This window comes from Dysidea avara, chromosome 3 (assembly GCF_963678975.1).
Source record: "Dysidea avara chromosome 3, odDysAvar1.4, whole genome shotgun sequence".
Classification (NCBI taxonomy): Eukaryota; Metazoa; Porifera; class Demospongiae; order Dictyoceratida; family Dysideidae; genus Dysidea; species Dysidea avara.
In genome coordinates, this window is record NC_089274.1 from 28,183,570 (window position 1) to 28,199,782 (window position 16,213).

General features: G+C 37.3%; 1 protein-coding gene across 1 annotated transcript in view; it reads right to left on the reverse strand.

Moving 5' to 3' along the window:
• Window positions 1-1,251: 1,251 nt before the first annotated feature.
• The window catches only part of LOC136248450 (transient receptor potential cation channel subfamily A member 1 homolog), a 90,083-nt gene continuing 75,121 nt past the window's right edge, over window positions 1,252-16,213 (reverse strand). The window contains exons 17-21 of the mRNA XM_066040230.1: window positions 14,855-15,058; window positions 13,933-14,001; window positions 13,328-13,528; window positions 1,524-1,691; window positions 1,252-1,460 (exon numbers count right to left, since the gene is read on the reverse strand). Of these exons, the coding sequence (XP_065896302.1) occupies window positions 1,377-1,460; window positions 1,524-1,691; window positions 13,328-13,528; window positions 13,933-14,001; window positions 14,855-15,058 (726 nt within the window). The 3' untranslated portion in view covers window positions 1,252-1,376. The remainder of the gene's footprint in view (window positions 1,461-1,523; window positions 1,692-13,327; window positions 13,529-13,932; window positions 14,002-14,854; window positions 15,059-16,213) is intronic.

Below are 16,213 nucleotides of genomic sequence, written 5' to 3' on the forward strand. Positions count from 1 at the left end.
GGCTGGTTATATAGCAATTACAATATATCCAATGCCTTAAACTGCAAATACTATAGCTAACTATAGGGCAATGGTTGTGATTAAGCTATAGATTTGATAGCTCTATTAGCTTACATCATGATCACTGGGAGATAAAAAGTGAAGTGTTGAAGATTTAATAGCTATAAATGGTATACTCCCACATAATAGAGTCTATTTCTGATTGGCTGACTAGGGAAACAAAACGTAAAAGTCATGTGCTTGAAAGTAGCCAATGAGATCAGTAGCCTTAAGTTTAAACTAATGCCATTCACCTGGTGCGAAATTTCATTGGTTATTAATTTCTATTCACATGATATTTTTGCATTTGGCCTATACGGACAATCAACCTGTCCCACAGCATATTGAATCACATCCATTGTGATCTCACCACAAAAATTTAGACCACGGCCCAATGATAAATTTCAAAGAATTTAGCTAAACAGTGTTTTTCGAAGTATCAAGAATTAATTATTTCAACTAAATACTTTGAGCTTAAATGAAGGTACCACTTGAATGGTTAACTAACAATCTTCATCAATGAAAATTTCATTTTAAGATATTAACATAATTAGGGACCCGCCGATTATGCTCATAATTTTACCTATTATGCTATGCTGCACTGCTCAAAAATTCACCTATTATGCTTAAATTAATGCTCAATATTTACCTATTATGCTCGATTATGCTCAATGTTCATGCCTTAGTTGATATACTTTGCTACTAGTTTAACACTGTATAGAAAGAACAAATGGGTGGCTGGAACACAAATAATAAATTCTTGCTGCATGTAAGAGAAAAGATCGATATACTCTAATAGAACAGTCAGTGTGATGATTGTTCTATTAGAGTTACTGACTGCTCTATTAGAGTATATCGATTTTATTTTGCAATTGTCATTTTTCCAGTAAGAATTTATACTGTCGTATAAATATTTAACCTATTATGCTGGCATTATGCTCAATGCTTTTAGGTACCTATTATGCTCAAAATTATGCCAGCATAATCGGCGGGTCCCTAAACATAATGCAATGCAAGTTACGGTCAACTTTGTAACTTGAGATGGACCAATTTTATATGAAATATTCTAAATATTTGTGGTCTTAAATATATGGGACTATATAAAAATTTCAGTGTTTGGGTGATGAGCACAACAGGTACTACAACACACACCAAGTTTCATCAAAATCTGAGACCCTAAATTCCTTATGGGATGACCCATAAATGCCAATATGCTGGAGAAACACCAAACTGCTAATTAACAGCATTTCTACAATATTTTAACACAACTCTCCTAAAGTTCTAGTTCTGCTATCAAAAATAGTTTTAAGCCTACAAACAAATATTCAAAGTAGCTTTCATTCATTAATTTCTTCATCGTCATCATCATCATCATCATCATCATTGTTGTCAGAATCACTGTCACTTCTTGATCCAGATTGCTACATTATCAACATACAATATCAACAAATGCATTACTCTCACCTACACTATTGTATACTTACCTTACAGCTCTTAAATTCTTCAGATAGTTCTTCTTGTTTTTTGGTTACCAAATCAAGTTTAGAGTTGGTCTTTTTTATAAATTGAAGAAGAATATCTTGTTGTTTGTTCTGCTCATTAATCAAAGCCTTCAACTGGGCAATCTCTGTTCGAACGTAGTCCAAAGAGCCCTATTGATTTGGATAGAATGAATTAATGTAGGTTTTGCATGTATAGTGATGTTTTACAGTTATATACTATCCATACAAAAAAACAAAAAAAAAAACAGCTTAGCTGTAAGAAAAGGGTGTGGTCTTTGGACATACTCCCAGGGGTCCTTTGAAGTTACTGAAAGAGACATTGTTGAAGGAGGAAGACCAACCTGAGAGTGTTCTTAGTCACATTTGTGATGTTCGTTATAGACTACAGAAGGCGAATAAGTTTGCTCAAGAAAACCTGAAGATTGCTCAGACTGGTATGAAAACCTGGTATGACCAGAAAGCAAGGGAACGATCTTTTTAGCCTGGTGATCGTGTGCTGGCATTGTTACCTGTACATGGTAGTCCACTGGAAGCCAGATACTGTGGTCCCTACACTGTGCTGGAGAAGAGTAATGATGTTAACTATATTATTAGTACTCCAGGAAGGAGGAAATCCAGGCGTCTCTGCCACATTAATATGCTGAAATGCTACCATTGTCAATCTGATTCAGAGGAGAAACCTACGGCATTAACTACAGTAATTCAGCAGGAGCAAGTGGTAGAGCCCGTCACCAATGGAGAGGACAAATGTGTGATGAGATTGAGTAACTCTGAGATATTGACTAACCTGGATGAGAAGTTGAAACACCTGTCACCTCCAGAGAAGACACAGATAGAGTCCCTCTTACATGAGTTCCCCGATTCCCCAGGAATAACCACAGCAGCTGTACATGATGTGGATGTGGGTGAAGCGGTGCCTATCAAACAGCACCCCTATCGTGTGAACCCTGTTAAACGTGACTACATACGTAAGGAGGTGGCATACATGATGGAGCATGGAATCGTGGAGCCTAGCCAAAGTCCATGGAGCTCCCCATGTGTGTTAGTACCTAAGGCTGATGGGACTTGGAGATTCTGTACTGACTTTAGGAAAGTTAACAATGTGACTAAATCTGATTGTTTTCCTTTGCCGAGGATTGAGGATTGTATCCATCGTATTGGCAGTTCACAATTTGTGAGCAAATTTGATTTGCTCAAGGGATACTGGCAAATTCCATTAAGTGAGCGAGCTAAGGTAATATCTGCTTTCGCAATGCCTGATGGCTTGTACCAGTATACAGTTATGCCCTTCAGAATGCGAAACGCACCTTCAACCTTCCAACGAATGATTAATCATGTTATATCTGGTCTAGATGGTTGTGCGGCTTATCTAGATGATGTCGTGGTGTTTAGCCATTCTTGGGAGCAGCACGTTGATCACTTATGTAGTTTTCTCCATCGGTTGCAGGAGGCAAAGTTGACTGTCAATTTAATGAAGAGCAAATTTTGTCATGTTAAAGTAACATTTCTGGGTCATGTTGTAGGACAAGGTCAGGTTGCCCCTGTGTCTGCTAAGATTGAAGCTATTACCAGATTTCCAGTACCTGCTGATATAAGAAAGACTTAATGAGGTTTCTGGGGATGGCTGGTTATTACCGGAAATTTTGACATCACTTCTCATCAATTGCTGAACCTTTGACTGCACTTCTGAAGGTTGGAGTGAACTTTGTTTGGACAGACAGGTGTCAAGATGCTTTTGAGAGAATCAAGTTGATTTTACGTTCAGAGCCTGTTTTATTGGCCCCTGATTTTGACAAACAGTTCAAACTCTATGTGGATGCTAGTGACATTGGATTGGGAGCAGTGTTGTTGCAGGAAGATGTATATAGAAGGTCAAGATCACCCCATCTGTTTCTTTTCAAGGAAGTTCAATTGTCACCAACGTAACTACTGTACAAGTGAAAAGGAAACTTTGGCCCTGATTCTCTCCCTTCAACACTTTGAGGTCTACATAAGCTCGACAGTAGCACCAGTGCTGGTTTTTACCGACCATAATCCATTAGTCTACATCCAGTGTATGAAAGATCGTAATCGGAATTTGTTATGTTGGAGTTTGTTCCTTCAAGAGTTCCAGTTAAAGATTCATCATGTCAAAGGGAAGAACAATGTTGTGGCTGATGTCTTGCCTAGAGCTATGTGACTATATCATTCTTGTACATTTTAGGCTATTTGAACACTTTCATTTTTTTTTTTCACTTTTGCATGCTGTAACTAGTTTTACACCCTTGTTTTTATAGTTGTGGTTGTAAGCTGCATGTCTAAGGGGGGAGCTTTGTGGGGGGGGGGGGGGGGGGGGGGGGTTACAGTTTGCGCATGCGTGGTTGGTTGTAATTAGAGTCCAATTAACGATCACTTGTTAACACGTTGCTGTATTGCTTCTCTCGCCATCATTGTCACCTAACAGGAGTGAAGAAGGTGCAGAACACTGCTCTTTCTGTACAGTTTATTTTGAAACTTGCCACCATGAATTTCGAAGGAGACATGACATCACCAGACACAAGTATCAAACGACATGTCCATGAGGGAAGAAGAGGTAGCCATGGTTTGGTCCCACCACTGTTAGTAGCATTGTACACTTTTTGGTATACATGTATATGTGGAAATTACAATATGTAATAGTTATACCATGGGCACAAGTGCTTTGCCTGATATATACACACAAGCACGAGGGCTGCAGGCCCGAGTGCGTATATACAGGCAAAGCACGAGTGCCTGTGGTATAACTAATATGTTCTACTTTAGCATGTAGACCCACTTAATTGGCAAAAATTTTAGTTGCTATACCCTCTTTTATATAGGGAACCAAGTAAGCTGTAATTGTGAGATTGAATTTTGCCAAACAAACTGTGATTATGGGATTCAATTTTAATACATCAAACAGTAGTTTGATTTTATTATAGCAATTTTAATTAATAATGTTACTTTAATTGCTACATTTACAAAAGTAAAAACAAACTACTATTGATGTAATAAAATTGAATCCCACAATCACAGGTTGTTTGGCAGAATTCAATCCCACAACCACAGCTTGCTTGATCCCCTATATAAGAGAAGAGGATAACAGTATAGCATCAAAGAAATCTGATGATTTCTGAATAATTGGATATAATGTGCTCTCCTATTAGGTGTGCAATGTCTCAAGTTAACGAGATATATGCACTGGTGGCAGTGCATATATCTCGTTAAGGCAGCATGTAATGAGATATACGCACTGCCTTAACGAGATATATGCACTGGTAGCAGTGCATATATCTCGTTAACATTTTGAGTCAGTGCGATATGTGATATATATGCATTGGCTTTCCTTTGATCTGAGGTGTGAAAGTGGTACATTATAGTATATACAACATATAGCATCACTACAACATATACAACATTATAATATTGTCAATACATTACATATTATGTGCTTTGACTTCAGGTAAAGTGATGCTGAACCAATTAAGGGCAGCCGTACAAAGTAAATTTGACAGCATGTTTGTGTTTATGCACAACAAACACAGAAACCCATAGACCATACTGAAGAATCTCAGTGGACTAACAGAGTAACCTTATGTAAATTGTTTGCATATAAAACCAGCTTCCAGTACATCTATACAATCAGAATTTTAAAAAGGAGACTGCTCCAATTCAAAGAATGTTTAATGGTCATAATCAATGATGATTTAGATAAGTCTTAATTATGTGGTAATAGGTGGCTCCAAAACATCAGGGTGAAAACCAGTTACTGATGAGAAAGTTTAAACATCAGTGAATTAAATGAAGAAGTGTGAAACTAATTCACACAATGCACGTATCCCTAATAGAACAATCACCAATATGTTGTCAGTACAATTTATTGTTTCACAGTATCAGAGAGTAGCTGGGAAAGAAATAACAGTAATTTTTGCAAAGAGTTATAGCATAGTTGACATTACAGTGTTTCCACTAGTCATTGAGAACTGTGTGAAGAACCGAATGCAATGACCAGTAACATGAAGGGACACACACACTTAGCAGGCTGACATTCAAAACAGATCAATCTAAGACCTAGTTGATGTGACTCTGGAAATGACAGTCAAAACCCTTCACCTTATGCTGTGTGATGATAAACAAAAGCTAAATAGAGCCTACATTATTGAGATAACTTTTGACTGCTCAATTAGAGTATTTGATGATAGGCATAGTAAGCTGGAAGGTAAGGGGGGCTAGAGTCCCCCTCGCAATTTTCTGATCATAAATTGTAAAAAAATCAATATACTCTAATAGAGCAGTCAATTACTCTTATAAAAGCAGTCTCAGTATTTAGAGAAGCAGTGTAGCAAAGTATGATATTGTAATAAGGATTTTTATATGCTGTATTTATCAGTGATACAATGTATATTTGATGAAGGGCATCCATTATTAGCAGGTATTGACTCTTTTTTTTTTGCACAACACTGTTCCTTACCAAACCAAGACTCTATACCTATGTTGATGTACTTGACAATAGTGCTGCCACTATACAGAAAACTCCATATCATATATCAGCAAGGTTTATGTCACGATATGAATGATATAACTATAACATGACAAACATATGCATAATCTTCATTGTGAGTTAAAATATTTAGTTGGGTGTATACCTCAAGTAACAGTCACTGACGGTTACCAGGTTATAAGCACAGTTGAGACAATATAAAACCTCAGAGTTTACTTTGAGGTTGTTTTTTGCCCACCACTATAAACCATGAATGCATAACTTATTTATGGCCTCCCCACATCATCATACTAAGCAGTGCTACTATCATGAAAAAGTGTCAATAAAACTGATTGGTTATATCACCATCTTGTTATCTTGAACTACTGACATATTGTAGCAACACTACTATTTGACAACTTCCTGGTGCCAGTGGTGTAACAAGACTTTTCAGGGCTTAGCTACAAACTGCTATAACTAGCATGCCAATCTGAGGGGGTCTGAGGGAATACCCTTAAGTAGTTTTGTTTTGAAAATTGAACTTGACAGTGATTCAACAATTTATTCCACTGCAGCATTAGTGTGACTGCTCTATTAGGGTATCACAATATTTCATAAGCTTTCTACTAAATACTGTACACAACACCCTGGAAATTTTTACAATTTAGACCCTCTAAAAATGAATGTGTGAGACAGATTTCAGCAGTTTATTAGAATAGCTACTACTGAATACTCTGATTTGCCTGACTGCTAGCTACATTAGTGTGACCGTTCTATTAGAGTATCTTAATCTTTACTTAGCTATGCACGGACGGCCGACCTGGGCCCAGATTCTGGCTATGCCTCTGTCAGCCTGGTGCTACCTTTTGGCCTTGTCCCAACTTAAGTTTTCCTTCATCACAGAATGGGCAGAGTTTGCCTCTCTGCCCACTGTTTGAGCATTTAATATTGACTTAAATTACACGTACTAATAACACCTCTTTATTTGTAAATCTTCGATTCAGTTAATTCACCCTTGCCGCTAAGTCCTTCTAAAATTTCTGGTCAAGTAGTCTATCTCACACCACCAAGTTTTTCGATAGTATGGTACCAGAATGGTACTGTAGCCAACAACGGTTCCATTCTAATCCACTGAGTTTGAAAGTTCGAAGTAGTATCTAACACCTAGTTAGACACACAACGCATAGCCATGAACTGGTTGCTAACTCTTGAACTGGTTATATACAAGTTTACTGTTGCTGTGTTTGAACTGGTTGCCAGGTACTGCAGAGATGTTACTATGGATAGCATCATTTAGAAAACCAAACTTGGTTATTAAGAGTCGCTGAAGCAAACCCGTTGTTTTATTTAAAGTTCAGATATCACTTCACCTAATACCGGTTAGTGTTCTGTTCTATATGTTGTAGTTTTGTCTGTGAATTAATTATTTATGACATCACGTTTGTATTAGTACTTGGTTATCAAGCAAGACACACAGTAGTGTGTCGTGCAGCCCAAGAAGCTGGCGCGCAATACCCGTGAGTATAGCATTTTTCGCACCTCCGTAGCTCTGTGCTGCCTTAATGAAACAAGACGATTTTTGCTGTGGACACTCCCTCCAACTTCAGCACTCCACATGCCAAATTTTAGCAAAATCGCTTCAAGTGTTCCCGAGATATGCGACTTCAAAAATTGGCTTAGTTTCTTCGTTTTTCTTCTTATTTTTCTTCCTCTTTTCGCACACTTACAAAAACTGCTATAAAACACGAATGCCTTATCCGATTGCCTTGAAATTTGACACACAGAAGTGGGTATAGAAAGATAGCGGCATGATATGTGGGGATAGTAATATATCTAATTATGGTAGCAACGGCATTTTTAGGGTATGTTTTGCCTTGGGGACAAATGTCTTTTTGGGGGGCGGTAGTTATTACAAATTTTTTTTCTGCTATTCCTTATTTGGGGGAGAGCCTCGTTGTTTGGATTAGAGGTACGCCGGGGATTAGTAATGCGACTTTAAATGGTTTTTATAGTTTGCATTATTTTTAAGGCGCATCTCGGTACCAACTTTGGCAGGAATACGATAAATAGGCAAAGAGTTATGAGTGTTTATTCACGAAAAATAACACCAATATGTTGTCACGCCTACAGGGTAAACCGCATATGGGAAGAAGCTGAAAATCGGTGGGTGAATAGGTTAACTATTGAACCTCAAACCGTTTGTGGTTTGAAAGAAATCGAGCTTAAAAACAGGAAGATACAACGAAAAAACCAACAGTGTGTAACAATTATGCAATCGAGATTAGCTAATAAAAAAAACCACTGCTTGCCACGCCTACCAGATAAACCACTTGGGCTAATGCTTTGAAAATCGTTGTACAGATGGAGTAATCATCTTAGAAAGGCTCATCAATGGTGTAGAAGAATCAGACTTAAAGCTACGGAGTTATAACACAAAATCCAACTTGGTGCAGCAAGTGCGAGATCGAGATACTCTAATAGAGCAGTCATCCTAATAGAGCAGTCGCCCTGAAGAGAATTCAAGAGATCAGCTAGAAACAAATAACCTGTACAGAGATTAGCTACAAACAAGTTACCCTGTAGAGAGATCAGCTACAAACAATTCACCCTGTAGGGAGATCAGCTAGAAGAAGTTACCTTGTGAGGAGTTCATGCAACTATGAAAAGAGATAGTTCAGCTAGAAGAAATCACCTTGTAGAGCTCAGCTACAAAGAAACCACCATGTAGAGAGTTCAGCTACAAACAAATCGCCCTGTAGAGAGATCAATAGAAGAAGTTACCTTGCAGAGAGTTCAGCTACAAAGAAACCATCATGTAGGGAGTTCAGCTACAAACAAATCTCCCTGTAGAGAGATCAGCTAGAAGAAGTTACCTTGTAGAGAGTTCTGCTACAAAGAAACCATCATGTAGAGAGTTCAGCTGCAAACAAATCACCTGTAGAGAGTTCAGCTATAAACAAATCTCCCTATAGAGAGATTAGCTAGAAGAAGTTTCCTTGTAGAGAGTTCAGCTTCGAACAAATCACCCTGTAGAAAGATCAGCTAGAAGAAGTCACCTTGTAGAGAGTTCAGTTACAAAGAAACCACCATGTAGAGGGCTCAGCTACAAACTAGTGACCTTGTAGAGACATCAGCTAGAAGAAGTTACCTTGTAGAGAGTTCAGCTACAAAGAAACCATTCTGTAAAGAGCTCTGCTGCAAGCAAATCACCTGTACAGAATTCAGCTACAAATAAATCACCCTGTAGAGAGATCAGCTAGATGAAATTACCTTGTAGATAGTTCATCTACAAACAAATCACCCTGTAGAAAGATCAGTTAGAAGAAGTTACCTTGTAGAGAGTTCAGCTACAAAGAAACCATTTTGTAAAGAGGTCAGCTGCAAACAAATCACCTGTAAAGAGCTCAGCTGCAAACAAATCACCTGTACAGAATTCAGCTACGAACAAATCACCCTGTAGAGAGATCAGCTAGAAGAAGTTACCTTGTAGAGAATTCAGCTACAAAGAAACCACCATGTAGAGAGTTCAGCTGCAAAGAAATCACCCTGTAGAAAATGCAGACACAAACAAATTGCCCTGTAGAAAGATCAGTTAGAAGAAGTTACCTTGTAGAGAGTTCAGCTACAAAGAAACCATTCTGTAAAGAGCTCAGCTGCAAACAAATCACGTGTACAGAATTCAGCTACAAACAAATCACCCTGTAGAGAGATCAGCTAGAAGAAGTTACCTTGTAGATCGTTCAGCTACAAACAATTCACCCTGTAGAGAGAGCATCTAGAAGAAGTCACCTTGTAGAGTATTCAGTTACAAAGAAATCACCATGGAGATTTCTGTAATAAATGTATGTATTATATATATATATATATATATATATAATTTGTACATTTACTGATAAAATATTTAAAGTACATCTACTTCATCTTTTCTTCTTCCTGTGGTAAAGAAAAAAAGATAGGTTAAAAAAGTCCCAAAGCTGGCCTGTATGTATACAAATACAAAAAGAAATGAAATCTAATCCAAAACAGCCAAGCTGTAAAAAAAGTGTGCGGCCCTCAAAAAGGCTATGATGAAACAAGACGTGAAATCCAAGGTGGCGGCCAAGAAATGGCTGTGATGGTAGGTTAATGGTAAAAATTTTAATAATGACAATTCAGGTGAATTTTGTGCCAAGACCAAGCAGCACCAAAATTCACCTGAATTGTTGTTATTAAAATTTTTACCATTAACCTACAATCACAGCCATTTCTTGGCCGCCACCTTGGATTTCACGTCTTTTTTCACCATAGCCTTTTTGAGGGCCGCACCCTTTTTTTACAGCTTGGCTGTTTTGGATTAGATATAATTATTATAACACTTTGACCAGCACTGAAGGTCTGATAGCAACATGTGCTGCAGCCCTATATAGACAGAGGAAAGGAAAACCAAGGGAGAAATATACAGATAGAGGCTAGTTAACTCCAGCTCATTATCAAAGCACATGTTAGTGTGCCATGCCTAACATGCCACACTGTGGGTACGGTACCAGCCTCACATGAGTGGAGCGTGATTTATCAGATTGTGGTGCCCCAGAAATACCGTAGTACTGTAATGAGTCTGGCTCATGACACGCCCATGGCTGGTCATCTGGGAGTGAATAAAACACATCGCCGGGTTCTCAATCATTTTTACTGGCCAGGCATAAGTAGAGATGTTAAGAAGTTTTGTAAGAGCTGCCACACCTGTCAAGTGGTAGGAAAGGCCAACCAGAAACCCAAGGTTGCCCCACTGAAGCCAATTCCAGTAGCTAAGGAACCCTTCTCTCATGTGGTCATATACTGACAGAAAGAAAATACATTTTGTATGCATGCTAGCTCCATGGTCCCTTCTTGTAAACAACTTTTTTTCAACTATAGCAGCCCACCACCTTTGCCACCTCACACTCCAACTACGTAGGGTTCCAGCAATTAAAAGTAGTGAAACAAGAGATAATGGTAACTATGAGAGAAATCTCTACTTGGCATTGTAGCAATGTGGGAAAATTCCTACATTGACATGTTTTTCACCATCTTTCAAATGCCAAAGTAGGGAAATTCCCCAATTGCTACAATGCCAGGTAGGAATTTTCCCTCATAGCTACCATCATCTCTTGTTTCACTACCTTTTATCACTGGAACTCTGCTTCATTTTAATCAATAATAATATTTACTTATTGTATTAACATTTTTACACTGTTGCTGTGGCTGCTGTATTAGAGTATCATGATCTCACTACAGTAGAGTAAGCTGGAGGGTTTGGTATTGTTTTCTACGGAGCTAGATTGTTGAGGGGCATTGCCTCAGAAAGAGGTGTCATGGGGTGTTATGATCATTTAAGGTGGCTCAGTACAGTTTCCGTATGGCTTTACCATGAAATTTGCATGGTCTGAAACAAGCAAGCTATAGCAATAAATTGTCTTGTACTAACAGAAATCAATGAAGAATTTCGTTCTCTACCAACAGGAGCTCTCTGGGATATGTGTAGTGTGAGTTCCAAGTTTAGTCCTTCAGAGTGAATACTTCTTTTGCACTTGGCACAATGGTGCTGGATTTGCTGTTAGACACTGTTTACCTGATTATCTACCATTGTTCAAAGCTACTTTTCTTATCAAGTCTTTAGTTCATGCATTAATTCTACCCATGTCACACTGGAATTTGTATGATGAAGTCTTGTGGAGAAAATCCCATTGTTGGGAAAAGCTCTGAAGCAGTTTGGACTTAAGACTGTGAGCCATTATGAGACTAGAATATATCTAACCCAAAAAAATGTCCAACAGTCCAGTCCAGTGATTGTATACAACCATATTGTAATGCAGTAAACCCTGGGTTCCAAATTCCAATGGTTTCAGTCAGTTATGGGTATACCATTTACAAACTATACATATGAGCAAAGGAGGAATTAAACGTCCACTAGTGTAGCCACAGACGTAGGCAACCTCCCTTTTCCATCCAAAAAATTAAGTCTTATCTTGAAAAATGGTGTCTGCTAAGCATCTCAGTAGTTTTGAGGCATCTAAATATACTCATTCAAGGAAAGTGTTGATATGGTAAATTATCACCCTTGTATGGTTTTCTGGCATGAAGAAGAAGACATGCAATCATTTAATTGAAGACAAAGGAATAGCAAAGCGAAGGAGACATTCATTGGAGCCACAAAAGGCACATCCCACCTGCGAATTTGTTGTTGTGGCTTAGAATGGTGGCCATATACTGCTTCATTTGGCCTCTAGCCTTGCGACTGTGGTCAGGCAGTGAGGCAGGCAGTGAGGCAGGCAGTGAGGCAGGCAGTGAGGCAGGCAGTGAGATTGGTGAACCAAACTATGGAATTTGACAATTTAAAAAAAAATCTGTATCTGGATGCCTGCAAGCGTTTCCTTGTTTTAATGCTGTACATGATGTAAGACCAGTGACGGAGGAAGTAGTTGATATGAGGGGGGGCTGGGCTGACCCAGACTTATTTCTATAGTTTGGTATAGTGAGACCAAAAAAAAAAAAAAAAAAAAAAGGTCACAACCAACTGACAAGAGCTTTCCACCTCACCAGCTACCATTTCTAGCTGATAAACTACATAAAAATCCTTACATAGCTCGCTACACACTGACTACTTTATTAGAGTGACTGCTCTATTAGAGTATCTCGATCTTTATCAGGGTTTTCAGCCCCACTCCAAGAAAGATAATTTCGGTGTGATATCATTCTGAGGGGGGGGGCAGACCGAGGGGGGGCTTTAGCCCCCTAGCCCCCCCCCCCCCCCTTTCCGCCACCTATGTGTAAGACTATTCCATAAAGGTGATTTTCATCATGATTTTCTATGATGGTTTTTAGAAGTGGCATTTTTAGCAGCTCACATCACTTTACAGGGGAACCTTATACAGTATAACGTACTAAATTTTTTGAATAAACAAGTGATGTATAATGGATTGTTAATTTACAAAAGTAATGCAGTATTGAAGTAATGCATTACTGGTCACTATAAGCATTATGGTAATAGTATTACCTAACAAAGTAATAATGTAGGTAATAGTTTCTCAATGGAAACCTGTTTTCAAAATTCCTGTATACAATGAATAACTATATAGTACTCATGTTTACTTACAAATATTTGAACTACTGTATACGAATATGGCTATGTTACTACATGCCAGATTGGGGATCATGTGATTAGAATAAGTGAATGATACTCTTTTGCTTGAATATAGTGTTCAGAAGACTTGTTATTATACTTTGATATAATGTAAAAGTACAGTAAAGCACAACACATTACTACATGCAACAATAATACACACATACTTACTGTGCTAGACACATCATCATTATTGTTCTTCTTGTTTTTGTAAAGTATAAACCTAATGAATCTGTTCCATAATGGATCCTTATAAGATTTATTTCTTAAAAGGTCCCGATCATCCTCTGCTGGAAATATCTCTTCACCAAACTGTTTTCTACTGCGTTTATGGAAATATGGAATTTCCTCAAAGCGTAATGTGAAATCCACCTAAAGTGTAAAGAATTATTTATAACAATAATCAGTCACACATATATGCAAGGTTTTGACATCAATGTACTTGTTCAACACCATTCTAGAGGTGATGTTACCAGTGCTAGAGTGCCACTAAAAGTAGCCAATAAATAATAAGATTACTTCTCTCTAGTAGCCATATATCCAACAGGTTCAAGGTAAAGACATAAAAAATTAAAATGTTTTGTGTGTGTTGTGTGTGTGTGTGTGCGTGTGTAATCACCAGTTAATTGGGTGACCATAAAAGTAACCGGTAATATAATATACAGCTGAGCTGAACACTCTAATATTTCAATTGTTTACTATATACACATTGTTATATTTTCTAACAAAGCAGCTGAGCTCTATTATAACCATAGTACACTATATGGATAACACACCGTTAGAGCCAAAATTTTCAGTTCTGCAGCTGCTTGAATTTCATTAACATCATCGACAGCCAAACCAGTCTAAAATAGTAACAGTACAAACACATCATAAGATATGTAGCTGTATTAATACCAGACCCATGTAAATCACAATGATCTATTCTGTGCACAATTTCTTGATAGCTTTACAAAAAACATGTTTCTATAAAACATTACACACAAGTATATAATCATCTTTCTATTTAAAAATCTGCCTGTGTGAGATATACATGTTGTATACATACTGTGTTAATAATTCAAACAAACAAGTAAATTATTATATAAACTGGGTTAAGAGAATTTTTGAAGCTATTTAAAAGCAAAGTCATAAACCCCACCACAAAAGTGATTGATTGTTCATAATATTAAATGGCCATTCCACATAAAACATGTCAGGGTTTGAATTACAGCAGGCAACCCCTGCACAGAAGAATTAGATAGTCTTATAAGCTAAAAGAATAGTTACTCCTTTGAGATATATATTTGTGCACATATGCATACAAAAATAATCTTAAAACACAGTCTTGTAGCCTTGTCTAAAATAAGGACACACAATAAACACAATGCTCTGGAAATTTCACAGTACTGTAATTTGCTATTGTAAAATAATTTCCATGTGCAAAAAAAAATTGTACGAAAAATTTTACATAAGATCGAACTACTCTAATAGAGCAGTCATCCATGTACATCATACAAAATGTTTTTGCACAAAAATAAAGCAAATTATGGTAACAAGTTATTATACCAATTGATCAATTGCCTACTTAGTAACTGTATAACCATAATTATGATGCTATACATTACACACTACACAGAAATAAAACTGAATTACATATATTATTTTATGAGTCTTTCATTTACATATAATTGAATACATATTTATCTATTACATTACCAGTAGATTTGACAGAAGGATGGGCATTATTATGATAAACACTATCCACAGAAAATATGCAATGTGTGGATAGAAAAGATCATTTCCTTCTTCAGCATCTTCTTGACTGTTGAAGAATATTCCATCAAAATCAAGTTCTCCAGTAGTCATCACCGCAGTCTTGGCCAAGGAACGACCGGGAGATGAAAATGCTGAGCGTTCACCCTGCATGCAAAACATACTTTTCAAAAAAGGTAAGTGGCTAAGCGCATATTGTTATTTTCAACAGATTACTGTTCATAGAGTACAACTACAATATAGTGGTTGTTGTTTATGTATGTACGTCAAAGGTATGGTAGTACTGTAAGGTAGGGATCATGAAGTTTGGGCTTTCCTTCCAATAAAAATTATCACTCAAAAACCAGCTTCACTTTTCCATCATAACTACTTTGTAATACCACTGGTTAGGCATAAGCAAGCCACCCCAAGACTTCTATAAAAGTTTTTAACCCATCAACCACCAAATTCTCAGTGAATTACTGGCCAAAATAATGGTCAAATCACATCATACTATCTAATACACAGAACTACTCAGTACATAATAAACACCGACTAGTCCAGGAAATATTCAGTTATCCCCCAGAAACAGGGCCCCTATGAGTGTGTCCATTTCAGCCAGTACATCTTGCTATGAAATGCACAATACAGTTTATATCAATGTAAAATTTTATTCTATGGTCAAGTTATAATGCCCTGCCAGCTATGGTTGCTATAATGATTAATAAATGGGTAAACTTTCACTAACTGATGTTTTCAGTCAAGTATAATTTTAAAATAACATGCACCACAGATTTACTACTGTTCTCCTTTGTATTCCATTGCTTTCTCCACCACAGAGCTAGGTGTTGATCTGTGGACAGTACATCAACAGTTTCTTGTTCTAACAATAACACATGCATTTATTATGAGAATCACCCATAGTTTCCATACTGACTAGATTGATTGCAGAGTTGATTCTCTGTTTGTGACAAACAGGCAGAACATAGTGTGATGGATAGCATGTACATGTATTCAGATGCGTGAAATTAGTGATGTGTAAGCACCCTTTTTCCTTTGATACAGCATGCATGGGCTTATTATTATTATGTTATGATTATTGTTACAAAAAGTAAACAAACAAGGGCAATGAAAATCAGAAAGTTTGTAGGGAGCACAGAAATATAAAGCATTGCAATAATCATGGCTATAACTATACTATTGCAAGCTTTATGACTGAAGTACATAGGAATTAAATTTTTACTAGTATTGTTGCAGATGTAGGCAACCTCCCTTATTTCACTACATTACTTCTATGATCCCTACTTGATTTAAATTTCCTAA